This window comes from Oppia nitens, unplaced genomic scaffold, assembly GCF_028296485.1.
Source record: "Oppia nitens isolate AA-2021 unplaced genomic scaffold, nextdenovo-longstitch-racon4-pilon3 scaffold1_pilon_pilon_pilon, whole genome shotgun sequence".
Lineage (NCBI taxonomy): Eukaryota > Metazoa > Arthropoda > Arachnida > Sarcoptiformes > Oppiidae > Oppia > Oppia nitens.
The window spans coordinates 4,588,873-4,610,537 of record NW_026533199.1 but is presented as its reverse complement, the minus strand read 5'-3'; the positions used below and the strand labels follow the sequence as shown (position 1 = coordinate 4,610,537).

Below are 21,665 nucleotides of genomic sequence, written 5' to 3'. Positions count from 1 at the left end.
AACTACAGTCATGTGGGGTATCAAATGATTCAGTATTAAAAAATAAACTTAAAAACGGAAAAAAAATCAAAAAATATTCAAAAAAATTCAAAAAAAAATTCAAAAAAAATTCAAAAAAAAATTCTAAATTTTTTTATTTAATTTTTGGACACCATTTTTGAACAACCAGGAAGTGGTTGGGTGGGTGGGGATTGGTTTGGGGACAAATTTTAAGTGAAATTTTCTACTGGCTGTATATAATCTACATTTGTTCCCATAAATGTATAATTAAAATCCAACAAATTATCAAATTATCAAAAAGATATTAATTAAAAAATCTTATATTTTCTATGCTCTCTGACAAATGATGGGACATTATTTATTTTAAAATATGTATTTTAATATTTTTAAAACTTATTTCAATTTAGTTATTTGTTTATAAACAAATGTTTTTTTTCACAAAAATTAATATCAATTTTTATAAACTATTGATATAATTAATTAGTTTATTTATTTTTCCTATTTCCACAATTAGGACTTTTTATTCATAATTTTTTAATTTTATAAATCAGATAATAATAAAAAATTATATTATAAATAGTGTTCGAGCAAATTACCTTGCTTTAAATTTCAAACGTTCCCTATGTTTGCTGCTCACTGGGAATTCCCATGGAATCTATTTCTTTGTGTTACCACCTATTAAACCAAACCCTAAATAACACATTATATTAAATAGAATAAATAAATTTATTAATTTTTACTTTATTTTTAAATATTTAACTAATTTGTATTAATATCCATAATATTTTAGTTTCGATATTATTTATTGTAATAAAATAAAATATATTTTCCTAACAGTAAAGGGAGGGAAATAAAATGTTTTTGTTTTTTTCCGTGAAAATTAAAAGGAATTTATTAGGTAACTTCCCTCCATTGGAAGTGCTCTAAGTAAGTAAAGTTTGGGAAAATTCCATCCCTTTTTTATTTCCAAAAAACCATATTTCTCTACTTACAGGAAATTTATTTTTATTTGGTGTTATCTATTGAACTCTAACTGATATTTTTATGTTTGAAAATTTAATTTAATATTAAACATTATAATGTAACGACTGTTTTACGAATATTTATTCAACTATTATGTATTATATAAGCAATGCATTGATAAGTACTGTCTGAACACTGAGCTCTCATTATATACCATTATGGGTATAACATTAATGCATTTTAAAAACAATATGAAAATATGTATTAAAATGCTTATTGAAAATGGTGATGGTCATTTTCAGGTTTAAAAATAATGTATTTTAAAAAATTATTTATAAATTTAATTAAAAAATAGGTTTTGTGTAAATATAAATATTCTTTACTGTAATTGAATAGATTCGTAAAACACACAGTATTTAGCTATATATTGGACTACAGTATTATAATTTAATTATTTTACTAAATTATTAATCCTAGTATTTCTATCTAAATATGATAAAGTATATTAAATTTATAGTATGTTTAATTTTATAACTTTAAAATATTTGAAATAAATTAATTTTATTATAAATGTAAATTGATAAAACAACAAGTTAACTGAAAATTTTATTTATTTAAATAAAATGTCATTTATATAACTTAATAATAATCTATTTATAAATTATAGTAATCTATAAATTACTTGTTTGAGATTATACTATTAAATTAAATATAATTTACATTACATTTACAAAAATACAACATATTATCACTCCATAATTACCAGTAATTAAAATAAAATACTGTATAATATATGTAACACATTTTTAAAAAATTTCAATCATTATTACAATATATTTGACTCTTAATCTTAATGTAAAAACATAATTAATCTAATATTATAATCTCAAACAATTTATAAAAATTTGTTTTGTATTTCAAACGTACAATAAATAAATTTAAATAAATAGTTATAAATATAATAATAGAAACATTTTATAAATACACTTATACTGTATATTAAAGGATACCGTTTTACAAATATAGCGTTTGTATAATAATATATAAACTATGGTATAAATAATAAATTATCAAACAATTTAAATGAAAATATTAATAGCAAATACGTATACCGTAACAATCAAACTGACAAAAACTAACTGTCCGTATAATTACTAAAATCAACTTTTAATTTGATGGACGCTTTAGTCTCTTTGTATACCGAAATACTTTCTGTAGGATTTTGAACATTGTTTTCGCTCTTTTGTTGATTTCTGATAGCATTTTCAAGACTATTCCTAAACTGTGGAACCGAACCAATCACTTGTCGAAATTCTTGAGGATATTTTGGTCCAATTGATGTTAACTTTTGAAGCGCATAATTATGGAGAGTTCGACGATATTCCTTCAATCGACTTATGTTATCATCGGATAGAATATTCAACATTAATGGTAAATATATGTTTAAAATGTTTGCCTCTGTAAGGATAATATATATAAATTATATCTTAATTAATGTTAATTTTTTAAAACTATAATTACTTACTTTTATCATTTGATGCTATTTCTAAAAGCACTTCCAATGATGCAAATAACTCAAGAATAATTTGCGACTCCATTTGACTGACACAAGTGATTAATTTAATTTGTTTAACCAAATTGTTGAGCAACTCTATCATTCGGGGCGCGAGGATATGTATGTACGGTACGGACACGTTATGATTGTTGTGTTCAAAAATAGTTCGTATAGTTTGAATACATTTCAATTGAACCTAAAAATTGTCATATAATTTATTATTAATTACAACAATTTATAACACAATAATAAAACATACAATCTTGCGGTCACTTTGCAGAGACTGCTTCAGTAGATTAATAGCAGGATATTGAAGGTTTGGCACCTGTACTACATCTGACGGTGCTTTAACTATAAATATACCGACAGCTATAAGAGTGATTATGTCGTCTGGTTTAGGCTCATCCGTATGACCTAATATTTTAAGAAAAAATAATTTTCTATTACCATAAATCAAATAAATATATTAATAATATACCGGTAATAATAATCAAATCAATTGTAATAAAAATACTTATTACTCAATCTAATAATTTAAAAATAATTAAATTCAAACAATTATATGTCTATTAAATATCTAATCTGTTTATATGTTAACAAATCTGAATAGAGTATAGTCTATAACTTACTTGTCTTACATAAATCAAGAATCACAGCTAAAGTGCTTTGCAATAATTCGGTCCACTTTTGACTACAAATACTATTTTTGGTTAAAGAAGATGAACTCAATGTTCGCAAACAATTGAATACTGAAGTTATGGGTTGATTATCAATAAACTCTCCGTTTAATTGAGTCGCCGATTCCTTTAAGACTCCGGTAACCAAATAGAGAATCGATGGTAAAATAATAGTACTTCCTTTAGGTGAACAAAGCATTGGTAAATCACAAAGTATTTGTAGTGATCGACCAATTAATTCAGTTGATTCATCAGTTAGTCTTAAATTATTTTTCTGTACAATCACTGCCAGTCCGGGTGTATTGGCTAAAACTGGACTTAATTGTGGCATTTGTCGGACTAATACACAAAGACATACTTCAAGCAAAGCGTATACAAGTGACTGTCCGGGAATAATATCACCCGATTCTGTGCCTTCGCCTAAATTAGCCAAAACTTTATCACTATTGTGTGGTTCTTGATTAGCCGGTGCTAACTCTCGGAGTATTTTCTTTTTCTCATTTTCTAAATGATTGAGTTGTGATTGTGTTACTATTTGGGCGATATTTAAGATCAATAGTTGACATTCAGATGTTTCGCGAGTGAGAAGCAATCGATGCAAAACATTAGACAATTCAATAGATAACTGATGGTCTTTGCCTAAGAGCGACTCTGGATAGGGATGACATAGAAGTTGTTGAAGCGATTTAAGACAAACCAATACATAAGATAATGGTTCAGATGACCGTGGATTACATAGCGCTTCCATACATATACCAAATAGTAAGTGAAAGCGCTCTTCGTTAAAGTTAGTTTCGCAGTCACTTTTAAAGCCATTACTACAGAGCCATAAAGCGGCCGCATGTAGTATAGGTGGCCACGAGGCCCGATATCGTGGTCTTGCAATTTCTATAGTGTCTGAGGTATAGAAAGCTCCGCCTTCGTGAGGCAATTGACTTGAAAACTCTTCCGGTAGTGTCAATAACGCGTGATCTCTAAGCGCTGATAACCAGTATTTACTAAGTGATGGCAATTCTGGTTCAACTAAATGCAGTAAACTTTCAATATTATTGTCACAATCTTCGCTATTATTAATATTTTGTTTGTAAGTCGTGTTTTGATCCATTGAAACGACATAAACTTCAGCCCAAGCCTTAAGAATAGCTAACTTTTCAATAGTAGAGGCGCTCTCATTGTAAAGTCGAGAACTCGAGTCCTTTTGAAGTTTAGTCAAAGACGATACCAACAATTGATTGACTCTTCGCAAATCATTTAGATCACGAGCCACACCACTGCCTATCCATGCGCTGCACACTTGACAAGCCATAGCAGTTACATGTGAAGGTGTATCGGGTGAAAATGCAGGCCTAAGTGCCGCTCCTACCTGTGCCTGATATTGTTCTAATATCACATGATCAGGGAATTCAGGTTCGGGTACTTTTGAAAACTTGTCGATTATAAGTTGTAATGCTATTAGTCCTTCAAGACGTAAATCGTCACTATCACTGGTGGCCGCCATAAAAGCCATACGAATCAAATCGGATAAATGCAGAGCAAGAAAATCTTCTTTACTACCACTCAGTGCACGTCTCTCTCGCGCTAATAATAAATCAAAATGTATTTCACTATTAGAGGCGTTTTCGCACGAATTTATGATACGACACAATGTTTGTGTTGTAAAGACTCGGGTCAACCATCGAGGAGAGATCGGCGGATGAGTTGAAAGTTCTTCTCCAGCCTTAAACCGTTCCTCAACATCAACCATCTCATCATTTTCAATATCTACGTCCTTATCTGGTGAAGAAATAGCCGAATTAGGATCAGAAGCTGTCAATACTTCACGACAGAGATTTAGCCATTGACTTAGATATTCAGATCCAAGAGTTTGAACCAAACTTTGGATTATTTTATGAATATTATTGATTGTTATTTCATCTTTTTCATAGTCTAACATAGATATCAACATTCCAGCCAATCCGTGATCACCAGAGAGTGAAGTATTAAAAACTTTTTTAAAGTTATCGTTCTTAGAATCCTTAGTCCATAAGTAGACGTGTTCTGAAACTTCTTTGGCTTCTCGCTGTGACAGTTGATGCAAACAGGCCACTGATGCACGTCTTAACATAAGATGTGAACTGCGTATGGCTTCACATAAAACTGGAACCAATGTCGAGAGGTTAACATGTTTTGGTGCAAACATATGCAACTGTTGAAGACAACCAATAGCTTCTGCCTGAACCAAGAAGTCGTCGTGTTCTTGCATTATAGCACAGGCAACCAAAAGTGTCGATCGTGTCGCACATATCGAGTTTGTGTTGCTTTGCAATTCGGGTCCAATTGTGGTAATCATTGCAGATAAACATTTTCCAATACATTGATGAACATCACAGTAAGACATTGGTACTGATAGCAGTAATTTGAGACAATGTGATAGAGTTGGCTCAACATATGAGCGAAACATTGGTCCACCGGAGTCGGCAATCAATGTTAACGCATGTAATGCCCAAACTTGAACTGTTGTATTGGAGTTGTCCTGAGCTAATGCTAACAATATTGAAATGCCTGTATTCAAGTGTTGACTTGAACCGAGTCCACCAACATATCGATGAATACAACCCAATGCTAAAGAGTGTCCGGTCCGAGACAATGCGTCTCTGGCACTCTTCAACTTATCAAAGCATTGTTGAGCCATTTCCGCCACAAACCTCCCGTCATTCATGATTTGTCCGCAACGACCCAAAGCTTCAGCCGATGCACATCTTAACAATGGATTTGAGTGACTCATTGTGTTTAATATAAAATTAACAATAAGTCTCTTGACTTCATCGGTTCCTAAACTCATTTTAGATTCAGCCAAAACCTAATAAAAAAATATTTTTATTTTTAGTAATTATTACAACAATACCACAGTTTCACTTACTTTAAGAGCTCCCAAAATGGCTGTAAGAATATTGATTTGGACGGCTTCTTGACGCGCGGCTTTGGCGTGTTTTATACACTCATTGAAATGGTTCAACATTTGGATACGATGTTTGTTTGCCACRAATGGAAATACGGCAGAAAATACAAGTGCAGACTTGTCTATAACAGCAACACCTAATGGATATGGATCCGGTACTACACTCTTATTGGATAATAATCTATAAAGATGTGTCGTGTCGTGTTCGATGGCTCCAGAACTGGATGAACTGTTTGATTGCAACTGTTTATTAAAAATCAAATCAAATATTAATTAAATTTATTAATTATCTCAATTAACATAATATAATTTAATATAAAAAACAAAAAATAAAATAAAATAAATTAAACAAAAACAGAAAACAATTTCAATGTTTTGAAAAAAGAGTTGACTCACAAACTCTTTATCCAATTTTCTGTTTGGTTCCATCTTATAGAAGCATTAAATTATTTAAGAAAATTTAGTAAAAATATTAGATATGAAAATATAGATTAAAATTAATATCATATTTAAATCAAGTTAATACCTGATCTTCAATAGCTTTGTGATCAGTTTCTTGAAGCCATGAGCCAAGTATGGTATCGTCATCTGAATGACAAAAACTTCGTAATAAAGAACTGGTAGTATTGGCCACATTTTCGGTTAAAGTAAACTCTGACACTAATAGTCTCAATAAGTTTGTATAGCAATTGTCATACGATTGAGGAGGCAATAGTAGTAAAGTCTCGTAAAGTCTGAGTCTAACCATCGCTGCACTGGCCTTAACAGCAGTTCCATAGCTTTTAAAAACTACACTCAAAGCAGCCAACATAGTAAATGCCGACTCAATTGGCGTCAATAATCGGCGTTTGACTTCATCTGTGGCTAATTTGTCGCAATGTGCCAAAAAGCTAGACATGGCTGCCAGAGCACCGGCTCTATTTTCAAGAGTTATCTGCCACGTGAATGCATCGCCGCGTGCTTTCTCAGACTCAAGTTCTTTAGATGAACGCGGAAATGAGTTCTTCCATAATAAAAGAAGACGTGGTAATAATCCTTTAATAACAGGCGGTCCTAATGTCATAATAGAGCCGATCAGCTGCCAACCCGCTTGTGTCCTTTGAAGAGATAAACGACTGTTTTGTGACGCACTCCTCAATAAATCTTCTGCAATGTTAAATATGAGTTTCCCCTTATTGTGAGGAATACCTAAAGGAGTTTGACATACGGCACCTAAAAGTGCAGACAAAGCACAAGAATAACCACTAATTGTCTCTGGATTTGACTTAAGAGTTTCAAGTCTTTCTAGTGATCGTTCAATAAGTGGTGTCAATTGTGAAGGAGCGGCAACTGCTATGCATCTTAAACACCACGCGGCCGACAATCGGGCACAACTTGATGGGTGGACAACAATAGATGCAATCGTATCAATAAGAGATAAATGTGTATCCGTTACTACAGTTATACAGGAAGTGCTTAAACTTTTGATAAGACAACCAATTTCAAGAAGAGCACAAACCAATACATGTTGTATGAGTTGAATATCGACTTGAAGTGAATCTTTGACGGCATTTGCCGCAGCACTTGAATTATTTGTACTTTTGTCACCATTTGAATCATTTATGTTAGCATTTAAATATCGATTCAATATATTAGTCAACTCTTTGATAGCCTGTAACTGAGCCTTTTCGCTCAGTTGTCGTCCCAAAACTGATCTCAAAACAAATGCCACACATTTACGGCTAGCGACTGCTTCCATATGTGTTGAACTGGTTTTAGGATTAGCCAATAAATCGAGTAAATGCGTTAAAAACTGCAATAAATGTCTTTCAAGCCATGATGAGCCCATTACTGATACCAACACTACATATCCATGAGTAACACCTACTCGAGTTTCTCGGCTAACTGTTACTCCTTTAATCATTTCTCCGGCACTTTTCAATGAACCGATACCTCCGCGTAAAAAACCTGACGCTAACAGATTTAATGCTTCTTCTAATGAAACGATACGTGTTTTTGTAGTTTGCTGTGACATTAGTTGTGACGGTGGCTGTTGTGTCTGAGCAACTAAAGTACCTAAAACTAGAGACACAGCACATCGGACTTCATAATTAGAGCCATCGAGAGATCGGAAACATAATGAGAAGACATTTTCCAATTCAGTTGTATAGAGAAAAGGCGCACAACTTAACATTTTGTGCAAACATTTAGCGGCACTACTCCTAACAATCATTGCCCGATCGGTCATTCCTGACTTTATGTGTTTGTATATCTCCCGGTGCACTGAATTTGCCGCACTTCCCATTCCTGACACTATTTTTTCAAGTGTCAAATATATCTCAGATCGAGTTTGTGACTAAAATAATCAATAAAAATATCCAATAATTTTAAGACGATTTCTAGCGATTTCAAGACTAATAACCTACTGATGACATACCTCAGCATTCTTTATAGATTTCAGTAACAGTTGAACCGTGTCTTCATATGAACGACCCATCAGACGACCTAACTTTTCATACATTGTTCCCAAACAAGTAATGGCAGCTCTAATCACAACAAATACAAACAATTATTCAAAACATAATTATCAACTCAATAGTCGACAATTGTCTTACAGTCTTATCGGTTGATATGATGGAGAATCATCTTTATTCTTCAGAATATCGTTGCACTTATTAATGGCTTCAAACAAGAGGAAAGTGTCGCCAACTGAAAACAAAGTGGCCAAACATCGGGCCACAAGTCGACGTGTGGGCGGACCGGTTGGCTCTTGAATGCGGACTAATAACTGGTTCATCAGTTCCTTCTGACATTCTTTGATGTCATTCTAGACAAGACATGAATCAAAACAATATTTACAAATATAACACAATTATCGCAAACATATCATTCTTGTGTCAAACCTTTTGTACTCCACTTAATGACTGATCCAGAGATCGGAGCCATTCAAAGACAAATATGTGTCGCTTGTGATCGTCCAGTGTTTTGAGGAGCTCTTCATTGAGCACCAGCTTATGTGATGACATGTCCATAGCTGTCACTCACGAGTACTTCACATACAATTATTGCGGTGTTGTCTTAGTTGGCGACCAGTTATGCGACCATTTGATGAACCGATTCAACGCATCGATTGATAAATCGGCTAAAAGTTCATCAAAAATGTTGAATCAATTGATTACAAACTGAAGACAATTATTAACAAAATCACATTAATTACGTCCTCTTAAGTTAGTCATCGATGGTATCGCCAAATCATAATTAGGGATCAATTAATACATTATTTCAATTAATTTTCAAATATTTGTTTAACAAATCAATGTATTAAACATTAAAATACTAATTAATTGTGTTTAACATTAATGTCAATCAAATGCCATTCAATTCAATGTATTTAATATAATCTGAAATAAAGTCATTGAACTTCGCGATCAAATCGCGCGAACTTTAAATGAAGAATTTGTTTGTTAAGTGAATATTCAAATCCATAATATCTTTATAAATAATATCTACAATGGGATCAAACTCAGTGATAATAATTATCTTAATTTCTTGTATAGCGATAGTAATATCGCAAAACATAACCGATGAAGAATCGGACACAATATTAATGGATTCGCAGTACTCTATACACACCGATAGCACCACTGATAGACATAAATCTAATTCATTTAAAGGCTTTTTAAATGGCAATTATTATAAGCCATTTGTGGTCACATTTTTTATGTTTGCCTTATATCTGATAATTGCATCGCTAATCAAAGTTGGTTTCCATAAGAGCCCGTTTCTGGTCAATAATATACCCGAATCTTGTATTCTGATAATAATTGGCATTTGGTTCGGCACTCTCTTTAAGTAATAAATTTCAGTTTTTCATTATCAGTAAAATATGTAAATTTTATGATTTTATTAAATAATTTTTTAATCAGAATTTTTGGAATTCAAGAATTTCCAAAATTTTCTGTTAACCTATTCCTCTATGGATTAATGCCACCGTAAGTCACTGTTTGATAAGAAAATAGTGATAATTATTATTATTGTTTTATTTTTAATTGATTCAAAGTATTATTATGGAAGCGGCACATAGTCTGCACAATGAGGTCTTCTTCAGCAATGTTATTACAATTCTTATGTATGCCGTTGTGGTCAGTATTTTGTCAATTAACTACTTATTGATCTATTTTTTGAAATTATTGTTTTTATCTTCAAAGGGTACACTAATTAATGTCCTCTTAATCGGAATGTTTTTATATATTTTCGTCATTATAAACATTGATTTTCTTAATTTTCCTCAAATATCGCTTATAGAAGTACTCATATTTTCCAATGCTATCAGTGCAGTAGATCCCGTCACTGTATGAAATCAAAAAAAAAATATATATTATATTTTTTATAAAATTATATTCAAAATTATCTATTTTTAAAATAGGTTTTAAATATATTTCAAGAGTTGAATGTTAATAAAAATCTTTATTACTTAGTGTTTGGCGAATCTCTTTTAAATGGTATAAAATTTAAATGACTTTATTAAAAAAAATATGATTTATTTATTGATTTTTGTTACTCAATTAAAAGATGCTGTGGTTATAGTATTACAAGAATTGTTGACTAACTTTGTCAATACACCAATCATAACAACTGCTGATATCATTGAAGGTGTCGGTGCCTTCTTCTACGTTAGTGTCGGCGGTTTTTTAATTGGCATTATATACGGCATATTTACTTCAATTATGACATTATATACAAAACATTCAGAAGGTTTAAATTAATTTTATTATCAAATAAATAAAACTAAAATATTGAATATMTTTGTTATAGTGGTTGAACCGACTATTATGTTGGGAATGGCATATCTGGCATTTCTTACTGCAGATGTGTTTCATTTATCTGGACTCATAAGTTTGATAGGATGTGGTCTTGTAATTACTTATAATTTTTGTAAATAATCCAATATTTTCCTAATTTTTTTGTTTTGAAAATTATATAATTTAAGACACAATCAGAGTTTGCTAATCGTAATACCACTGAAAAAACAAATACAACGGTTAAGTATAGTATTAAAGGTCTCAGGTATTGATTATTAATTACTTAAATGAAAAATATTATTTAAATGATTAAAACCCAAACTTTTTTTAATGTCAGTACAATCGCTGATTTGTTAATATTCTTCTTTTTGGGACAAATGCTGATAAGTATGGATCACATCTGGAATACCGTATTATTAATTTTTATTATTAATTTTTATTATTAATTTTTATTATTAATTTTTATTATTAATTTTTATTATATATTTTTATTATAAATTTCTATTTAAATKAYATGATTATTAATTTTGTAATATTATAAYATTTAACAGTCATTTGTTGTCTTTACAATAATATTTTGTCTCATCTTTCGTATCGTCAGTAAGTTATTAGAAATTTAATTTATGCAACAAATAGATATAAAAACAATTATTATCTTTTATTAGGTGTGTTTTCGTTGACATATTTTTCAAACAGATATTTTCATAGGACTCGAATCGTTCAATTTAAAGAACAGATACTAATGGTTATCATATCTTAATAATTAATAAGTTTTATTAAAATTAAAACTTTTTATTTCTTAGGCTTATGGAGGTCTGAGAGGTGCCATTGCTTTTGCAATGATAGCACTTTTAAGTGAAGTAAAAGGTGTTAAAAACGTCGATCTTTTTAAAACAACTACTTTTGTTTTAATTTTGTTTACTGTATTTATTTTGGTAAATATTAAAATTTAYARTATTATTAAAATAATTACATAATTTATGCTAAATTTATAACAATTTGGATGATAGGGTGGAACCACTAAACCATTGTTAAAGTTGTTAAACATTCAAACAGAGATAAATCAAAAGAAAAGAGTTTTCTTCATAATTAACGATATGGTAAATATTTTTAGTAATCTTTTTTTAACTTAATTTTTATCATTTATTTTGTTTTTGTCTTTAGGTTGTATTTAATGTGATCAATGGTGTCGAACAATTTGTGGGCAATCTATCGACAGTGCATTACATTAGAGTAAATATACAATAATTAAACTAATAATTGTATAATTAATAATTAATTAATTTTAATTTAAGCAACAATTAAGATATCTTATAAATTGTCTCAAAAAATATATCTCTAAGAGTGGTGTCGATCATATGGAAGCAAAGATACTGAAAATGAAAAATAAGTAATAATTATTATTTTACAGAATATTCTTATAAATATTAGATAATTGAGTAATTGATTGCAGGAATATTGAAGGAAATTCAAATGACAATAATAAAGGGAACAAATCAACAAATAAAGAGTATTTCAAATTTAATATCTAATATAATTGTTATTTCAATTTCAATAAATTTATTCAATTTTTTGCAAATTTTTAGATCATCGGCTGGAAGTAATAAACTTTTGCAAACAYTKAACAAAATCCATACTGAAATTAACGCCGAAAGTGATTACAATGATATCTTATCGCAAAGTATGGCCAACAATGTCGTACACGTGGATGAAGTCACTCGAAGTCATAATATTCCTCATCAGATGACCGAAAAAGCTATGACAGCAAAGAGTCAGTTTAAATCTGATAACAATTGTTCACATTTCAGAGATCAGATAAATACCAATAGTATTGTACAACAATTTAAAAAACCTGATAGTCATAAAAATTTACCACAAAATGATGACAAAACTTAATAAATAATAAACTGTAAATCAATAGTATTTTAATATTAGTTTTAATAATTATTTTATAATACTTGTTTATATATTCATTAACTAATACAGTAATTAAAATTTTTAAAGTAAATCGTTGTTTAATGTGTTTTGCGATATTACTATCAATAAACAAACAAATAGGATAATCATTATCATTGAATTTGATCCCATTGTAGATACTATTAATCTGAAACTTTAAAACACTTTTTATARAATATTTTATTTTAAAGTCCGCGCGATTTGTTTGCAAAGTTTAATGACATTATTTCATACATTGAATTGAATGGCATTTGATTGGATTGTTTGCATTTGATTGACATTAATGTTAAACACAATTAATTAGTATTTTAATGTTTAATACATTGATTTGTTAAACAAATATTTGAAAATTAATTGAAATAATGTATTAATTGATCCCTAATTATGATTTGGCGATACCATCGATGACTAACTTAAGAGGACGTAATTAATGTGATTTTGTTAATAATTGTCTTCAGTTTGTAATCAATTGATTCAACATTTTTGATGAACTTTTAGCCGATTTATCAATCGATGCGTTGAATCGGTTCATCAAATGGTCGCACAACTGGTCGCCAACTAAGACAACACCGCAATAATTGAGATGTCTTATTGTCAAGAGATAGGAAAAGATCGCATAATATTTGCCACAAAAGAGGATCACTCGAAGCCATCGACCGTTGAATTAACCGATGAAAGCGCCGATGAGCCGCGCGGTCTAATTCTGCCCAACGGTGATATCAATTGGAACTGTCCGTGTTTGGGAGGGATGGCCAGTGGGCCGTGCGGTTACCAATTTCGGGAGGCATTTGGTTGCTTTCATTACTCGACCGCYGAGAATAAGGGCGAAGACTGTGTCGATAAGTTTACCGAAATGCAGGACTGTATGTCTCAATACCCGAACTTATACTCCAGAGATAAAGACATCGCCGATGATAATACACTTATGAACGGTTCGGATGGACAACCATTAGATGATAACAAAAGTGTTGAACAAAAATCATAATTTTTATGTTATTAACATTACATTTGAATCAAAATCATTAATAAAATTTGATTTCTAGTTATATTAAATGCGAAATTCATTTTTGATTATAATTAGAAAAATAGTTTACAAAAAAAATGATTAAATAGTAAAATATATTTAGTTATGAGTTATAACAACACTTTTTATTTACCTGYAGTTACTTTAAAATACATTATTTATATATACCGGTAACATATTTTTACATTACAGTAGTGTATRACTAATTATAACATTAATTATTCAAATATTATTAAMTATTATATTATATTTATTATTTCAAAAATGCTAGAAATTTTCAACGAAGCAAAACATTTTATTTATTAATTTTTATTTTAATAGTTGTTAACAAATATACTGTTTATTTAAATACCTGGTAATACTCTAATATATATACTGTTTAGAAAACCAAATAAAAAAGTCATTGTTATATAATAATACCCAAACTTTTATTAACTGCTGACTATTAACTATAACTGAGCCAAACTAAAAATTTATTTCTCTAATATAATTTAATCTGTATTTCTAATTGTAATTATAATAAATTATAATTTCACTAATTTTCATTATTAAAATATCACTATATTTTAATGAATATAATAATAATAATATAAAGGAAAAATTAAAATTCTTACTAATAATAAAAGATTACAATTATTATAATAACAGTATAATTTGATTTAAGTATAAATGAGTTAAATAAATTTGAATATCATTTTAGTTATTTGATATAAGTTGAGTCAAATAAGTTTGTTTTTTAGTATTATTTTGATGATAATGTATTAATTGTGCCGCAGTTTGTGGTCGTAGTGTCCAAATGTTTCTGATTAAACAATAATACAGTAATATTTATGAAAAGTTTATAATAATATAAGTATTTTTAAAAATGTAATATCAATTACGGTATATACAAAAATAAATATGCTATAATTATATAATTAATTAAAAAATGAAGTTAATATATTTACTGTCTGTGTTTATATTTGTCGGAAGAGAGAGAGAGAGAGAGAGAGAGAGAGAGAGAGAGAGAGAGAGAGAGAGAGAGAGAGAGAGAGAGAGAGAGAGAGAGAGAGAGAGAGAGTAAATATGTGGACAGTAGGGACTGTTGTTAATAATGAGTGCCTTAAAAAAGTTTTGATGTCAAAAACAGCTGTTGAACAGTGGGATGCATTCAATAAGTTTACTACTCTCTCTCTCTCTCTCTCTCTCTCTCTCTCTCTCTCTCTCTCTCACTCACTCACTCACTCACTCACTCACTCACTCTCTCTTTCTGCTTTTAACGAGTTCTCTATTATACATTTGTGTTCATCAATACATTAAACACATTGAAGTCATAGGAAAGAGTGTTGAGAGTATTGGTCTGTATATCTCAAAGCTATGCCATACCATATCATAACTTAGTATACGATATCATATATGTATCGTATATATTGTAGTGTTAGATGTGTTTATAACTGATGGCATAAATGGACAGACATGAAGTAGTTGAAGGCCAATTAGATTTGTCAGCTGGTGCCAAATGTTGCTTCTATTGCCTACCAGTCCTATTAGACAAACAATACATCTCAACATAACTTTCCTTTTTCCTCTTTAAATAATTTTTAATAGAGTCCTCACTTCATATGATTGTTAATATAATATATCCTAAATTAAGTAGTTTTGTGTAACATATGTACGCAAATACTATTAGAAAAATAGACAGAAAAATGAATAAAAAATATTAAAAGAGGATAAAAATTATTAGAGAATAAATCAAAATAATGTTACGAATGACACATTGATTTATTTTTTTAATTGTATTATAAAATTATATAATCTAAATTAAATTTTTATGCAAAATAGATACTTTATTGCTCTATTTTCATAATTTTATAAAATTAAATTAATTTTGCTAATATTAATTTAGTAAATAATTATTTAAAATAACGGAATATTAAAATGACTTTTTTGACATTTTTATAATTATCAAAAATATTTTAATAAAATAATGTAATTCAACTTAATCTAAAATAAAAATTATTAATTAAAATAACTTTATAAAACTTAATAATATTTTTTATAATAAATAGCTTATCATAAAAGTGTTTTAAATGAAATAATATAATAATCACTTAAATTCACTTTTAAAATATTTATATTTTATTAGTTAATTTTGAGTTACACAACAAACTTAAAATGGTATTATATAAATCATTTTTGCTGTAATGTTTTTAATTACAAATAATTTTTATTATATTAGTTATGATTTAGATATTAATATTAATTATAATAGCATCAATAATCATCATAATAATTATAATAATAATCAATCGTCAATATTATTTATTTAATTATATGTTATATTTACTGAAAAATTACGTACAAATACAACTAAAACTTAATGTTTTATATGTTTTATTTGCTATATTTCACATTCAATTGATTCAAATCATAATTCATTTGATTAGTCTTTTATACCCAACTATTAATGTCCGCACTCTCTGTCCTATCAAATCATTCTGACATTTATCAGAGGAAACGGTAGGGAATGAGTGAGTAGTAGGCAAGTGATATATTTTATGGTATGTCAATGTATGTATGTGTCGGTGTCCCACCCAATGGTTAATTAGAAATAAAATTAATGTAAATTAATTATAATAATGAGAAATGGATTCATATTTAAAATATGTACAAATATATTATATTAAGCAACGGTATTAAAAAAAGACTAAACAGTAAAAATCATACTAATTATAAGTAATAATAATAATAATTATTATTATTATAATTAAAATAATAATACTATAAAAAGCTCGACATAAGTTTCAGGTAATTAAACACCAAAATCGCTAAATTTCTATGATTCGAGTGATTATTATTTTTAAAAAAAAAATGTATTCAAAAACATGATTCACAACAAACACTATTCACATTAATTTAATCTCCATTTCTCTCGGAAATAATTTTTTATATTTTACAATAAGTTTGTTCATCCTTTTCTCTTATTTTAAAACTAAATAGAAATTAGATATAATAAAAAATATATTAATTTAATTTACAGATTATTGTTGTACTTTTTAAAATTGTAAAAACAAGACAAATCATTATATATAAAGTAATTTCAGACAAATTCAAAAATAATGCTAAAGTATAAAATAAAAATAAATTTCATTTAAAAAATAACTTGCTAATCAAAATTTATTAATGTTTACCTAAAAAACAAAAAAATGCATAATTGTATTCAATTTTTAAAAATATATAAATAATCCACATAACAATTATATAAAATATGCTGTAATTATATTATATATTATAATTATATATATTATAATATATGGAGTTAAATTTGTGAAATAAATTTTATAAAAATGAAATATTGTGACAAATGATTGAATGATTTAAACAACTAATTAATTTGTTTTCCCTGTAATTATTTAATATTTAACATCAATTGAAATCAATTTTAGCATGTTTTATATTTGATTTAGGTATAAAGTTTTTTTAAATTTATGTTTTATATTATTTTATAATTGTCTTAAATACTAAATATAAAACCTATGTTTTGTATGCTACCCTGTATATATATATATATATAAACAATGTTAGTTTTTGAGTTATTGTTTTTTATGTTACAATTATTTTTTTATATTTTCGGTAAATATTTATTAATAATAATAATGTTTTCTGTAGTATTAAGTTTGATTTATCCAAAATGTTTTGACATAAATGTTTTATGTGATGAAAAAACAATTATAGATATACAATAAGATATATAAGATATAACATAGATTTACAATAATAATGTTTAGTTAACAGAAAATTGGATGAAATGTTTGCTTATCAAGAATCCAGTGTTATATTCAATATTTATATAATAAAATTAATTCATGTATTTATATAATAAATTTGTGTATTTTGTTTTTTACAATTCGGTTAATTCATGAAAAAAATTGTGGTTGAAATTGAGTGACACAAATGATAATTAAAACCCCTTTAAAAGGCAACTCTTATAATACAAAAAATATTTTTAATTTAAATCACAAATTAATTCATAAATAATAACATGAAAAAAATTTAAAAACTCATTACAAACTCATTCAATTTAAACAACATTTGTTTTATACAACTAATCAATAATCAGCAATAATTATAATAATAAGAATTAATATTACAAAAGTTTAAATATTATTTTAAATGTAAATTTATTATTAAATATTTTATATATTATATTTTATTAAAAAAACTTAAACCGTTTTTATAATGCGGTCAAAAAAATATTTTCACAACAAAAACACAAAACAATTTTCCATTATTTCGTAATCTTATTGATGTTCATAAAAATCAATATATAATATTATTATTGAATTTATTGAACAAAATTTTCTTCAATAGTTTGTGTCATTAACACAAATGTTAGTGTTTCTCATTGTATTAATAATTGTTGTTTAACTCGCATGAATGTCCATAATGTGTTGACCTGAACCGTCATATGGCGAACCCTGTGGTAGACCTGAATGTCCCATAGGTCCATGTGCCATCATCATAGCTGCATGAGGGTGTCCGGGTAATACAGGTGATCTTAATTGCGGATTAAATGGAGAATAGCCACCCATTCCTCCCATATGTCCGGCCATTCCCATTGAGGCGTCACCACAGCCTTGCATTCCTAATAATAATAATAATAATATTTTATCAAATTTAATATTAAGTTAAATATTAAAAAATTATAATTATAGTGAATGTTGCAAAACTTGTCAAAATTGATAGAAAATATGTAGAATTGATATAATGTATTTAATGTGAAATATATTTTTTTAAAATATCATATAATTTTCAATAAATATTTCTATTTAATTGTAGGTTAAAGTTAAAAAAGGATTAAATTGATTTGTAAATAATTGCTCAAAAATGATATTGAATTAATTTTATAGTTTACATAATAAATATATTTGGATTATTTAAAAATTATTTTAGCAAATTCTAGATATTATAGTAAAACAAAATAACACTATATAACATCTTTGAGAAAAATAAAATACTTTCAAAAAAAACAAGTCAATCAAACACTCATTTTGATAGTAATATGTTATACATACTATGGTAACGGATTAACACTGTTTTGTTATTTTTTAAAGCAATTTAATTATTCAAATCAGTTTCAAATACAATAGACTTGTTTACTGACATGAATGACAATAAAAAGCTTAATCACTGAATTGAAGATTTATGTATAATCGAGTATAAGATAATATATAGTATACAGTATATAAATTTATATACATTCATATATGTATTCAATTCATATACAATATAATCCTTACAGTGCGTGAATTGTAACAAAACAATAAAAAAATAACAACAACTACCTCAACAATGTTGTAATAATAACAACAAAAATTATTTTTAAAAATTATTCTAATTTATAATAATAAACAATTTTAAACGTATGATAGTATCTTAAAATTAGATTTTAAATTATTCATATTATATTATTATATACCACTTTAGAAAATATATAAATTGCATTTTAAGCTACTAGTTCACTGGTTAGCTGTTTTAATGACTTTATAAATATAATTAGCAATGAAAACTATTTTAAAAGTATGTTTAGAATATATTACAAGCGTTTATTTTGTAAAACATATTACCAGAAATATATTTCTTTAATAAATTCATTAAAATTATCTTTTCGTGAAATTTAATAATTAATATAAATTATTGACTAATAAAAATTAATTTTTATTATTTATAATTCTTAAGATTTGTTTAAAAGAAAAATTCCTAAAAACAATAAATAAATTTATACTATTATAAAATTTAAATATCTTTGATAATAAAAATACCAGAAACAAACAAATATTAATTTATTATGATTAATATTTGCATAAAATTTAAGTAAACATTACTACAAAAATCTATTTAAACTAAAAACTTGATATTATATATATACAAAATAATCAAAATAATATACAGTAAAACAACTGTATGTTAATAAAAGTAGCAATTTTTAAACAAAAATATCAATCTTTAAATCCTTTAGTTTTAAGATCTATTAAGAGGTGATTTGGTTTATGTTTTATTTTTAATCTTAAAGTAATTTATCAAAAATAAGATATTAAAGATAATTCTGTATAGTTTTGTTATGTACTAAGTCTGTGAATATCTACATATAATATGTATATAAAGTACTTATATATGTCATTATTATATTTATTTTGATGCTTTTGAATACATTATATCTATAGGTGTCTTCAAAGGGGATTAATTCACAGTTAAAATCCGTATAATTCTCTTATGTAATGCTTATTCATTAGGATTATATGGTATATAGTGATGGTATATATGTTATGCAAATACCTGGTGGCCTGAACTGTTGGCTGCCATCCATCATGTATCCCATGCCACCATCGGGACTGTAAGCAGCACCGGCACTACCAATAGATCCGCCCAAATCTGACATAAATAATAAAAATAGAGTGAGAATTATATTGTTATTTATAATATGAAAGCATTGCTAATGAGAAAACACATTTCCGCATAACAGCTGAGCATCACTGATGTCAAGTCAGTGACGGATTGTTTCAATAGTTTTGGTCGACAACTAACTCTCATTTCAATGGATGTCCACTCTCTTTATGCAACTTTCCTCTGCTAAATGTCTGAACTCAGCATAAATGGCTTCAGATTTTAATGAACAACACTGTTATGTCGGTATTGTTATACTGTATTATACATAAAGTTTATATATATATATAAGGATAAAGCAATGCATCAAAAGCACATTGCATTTGGTCCCAGAAAAAAGTAAAGCATTTCTTGTGGCAATCAATCACAAGTCCTGTCAATTTCCGATACGCACCGCCAGAGAAATGGCATTCACTTCTTATGGCACCGGGAGTTGGGAGAGTGATGCCACGGCTATACCAATGATGCCAAACTGCCAAATGGCAAATGGCTTTCCATTAATTCATTCAATGCTTCACTCACTAACTCAATGTATATCTCATTTGTGAATTCAATTAAATACTATAGATATCATATAAATTTGTTTTGAATCAAAATTAAAAGAAACTCTAAAAAACTATTACATTTGATAGGAAAAAGTTTCTCATTAGCACCACTTCCTCTATAGATATCATTGATACAATTGATGGCATACCTGCTCTGTTGGACTGATCTATCATAGGCTGAACAATACGTCTTCTGGCGTTTATAAACCTGTGAACAATAAAAGTGAAAAAATGATTTAAATATAAATGTATAAATCAAACATAACTGTGCTTTATCTCATTGATTGTGAAATAAACATAAATTATATGATACAACAAATATTATTTATTTAAAAGTATTTTTCTCAATAAACACTTTTCTCAATATACTTTCCATATGTATGTCAACATTAAAGTCAAAATAACTATTGATTATAAATAGAGGCTTTGGGCTAAAAGTGTATCACTTTTTTAGTGATTTGCTATTATATATCTCCATAGCATAGACAAGTGATATATCAAAATTTAACACAATAGAGGCATAAAGTAATATAGATATATGAGTGATGTAATAATATTATATATCTATTGTATATATATATATATATTGTATGTTACATTTGGAAGAATCACTTTTCAAAATTACAATCCCTGTCCTCTGGCCAACTGAGACTCTGATGTGACAAACAGTGCAATACAATATACCAGTGCTGGGCTTTAATTTTAGGAAAAGTGCTCAAACATGTGAGACAAACCTATTATAATTTATAGCCACCTTTCGAGTCAATATTAACGCTACAAATGGATTCAATTTCTTTTTAGAT

General features: G+C 27.7%; 4 protein-coding genes across 6 annotated transcripts in view; 2 read left to right on the top strand and 2 right to left on the bottom strand.

Moving 5' to 3' along the window:
* Positions 1–2,045: 2,045 nt before the first annotated feature.
* Positions 2,046–9,356, bottom strand: LOC128951712 (HEAT repeat-containing protein 5B-like). Of its 3 annotated transcripts, none has more exons than XM_054296967.1 (10): positions 9,016–9,356; positions 8,728–8,939; positions 8,550–8,658; positions 6,660–8,468; positions 6,530–6,562; positions 6,095–6,376; positions 3,148–6,034; positions 2,778–2,932; positions 2,489–2,714; positions 2,046–2,421 (listed from the first exon to the last, which is right to left on the bottom strand). In XM_054296967.1, the coding sequence occupies exons 1-10, from the start codon at positions 9,142–9,144 to the stop codon at positions 2,099–2,101; spliced, it is 6,165 nt and encodes a 2,054-aa protein (XP_054152942.1). In that variant the 5' UTR covers positions 9,145–9,356; the 3' UTR covers positions 2,046–2,098. The 3 variants fall into 3 exon arrangements, with proteins under 3 accessions (XP_054152942.1, XP_054152943.1, XP_054152945.1); XM_054296968.1 differs by having other exon boundaries at positions 3,157–6,034; XM_054296970.1 differs by lacking the exon at positions 6,530–6,562.
* A 322-nt stretch (positions 9,357–9,678) lies between these two features.
* On the top strand, positions 9,679–12,810 carry LOC128966312 (Na(+)/H(+) exchanger beta-like). Its single transcript, XM_054313158.1, has 17 exons — positions 9,679–9,964; positions 10,039–10,104; positions 10,173–10,254; positions 10,321–10,464; positions 10,539–10,614; positions 10,685–10,867; positions 10,928–11,028; positions 11,103–11,179; positions 11,252–11,324; positions 11,466–11,514; positions 11,580–11,659; positions 11,718–11,849; positions 11,925–12,014; positions 12,079–12,147; positions 12,210–12,304; positions 12,368–12,424; positions 12,501–12,810. The coding sequence occupies exons 1-17, from the start codon at positions 9,720–9,722 to the stop codon at positions 12,808–12,810; spliced, it is 1,929 nt and encodes a 642-aa protein (XP_054169133.1). The 5' UTR covers positions 9,679–9,719.
* A 483-nt stretch (positions 12,811–13,293) lies between these two features.
* LOC128952038 (mitochondrial intermembrane space import and assembly protein 40-like) lies at positions 13,294–13,877 on the top strand. Its single transcript, XM_054297361.1, has one exon. It carries the CDS (start codon positions 13,454–13,456, stop codon positions 13,853–13,855), a length of 402 nt encoding a protein of 133 aa, XP_054153336.1. The 5' UTR covers positions 13,294–13,453; the 3' UTR covers positions 13,856–13,877.
* Positions 13,878–18,151: 4,274 nt separating this feature from the next.
* Positions 18,152–21,665, bottom strand: part of LOC128952870 (homeobox protein homothorax-like) — a 55,180-nt gene continuing 51,666 nt past the window's right edge. The window contains exons 9-11 of the mRNA XM_054298325.1: positions 21,012–21,070; positions 20,210–20,305; positions 18,152–18,518 (exon numbers count right to left, since the gene is read on the bottom strand). Of these exons, the coding sequence (XP_054154300.1) occupies positions 18,298–18,518; positions 20,210–20,305; positions 21,012–21,070 (376 nt within the window). The 3' untranslated portion in view covers positions 18,152–18,297. The remainder of the gene's footprint in view (positions 18,519–20,209; positions 20,306–21,011; positions 21,071–21,665) is intronic.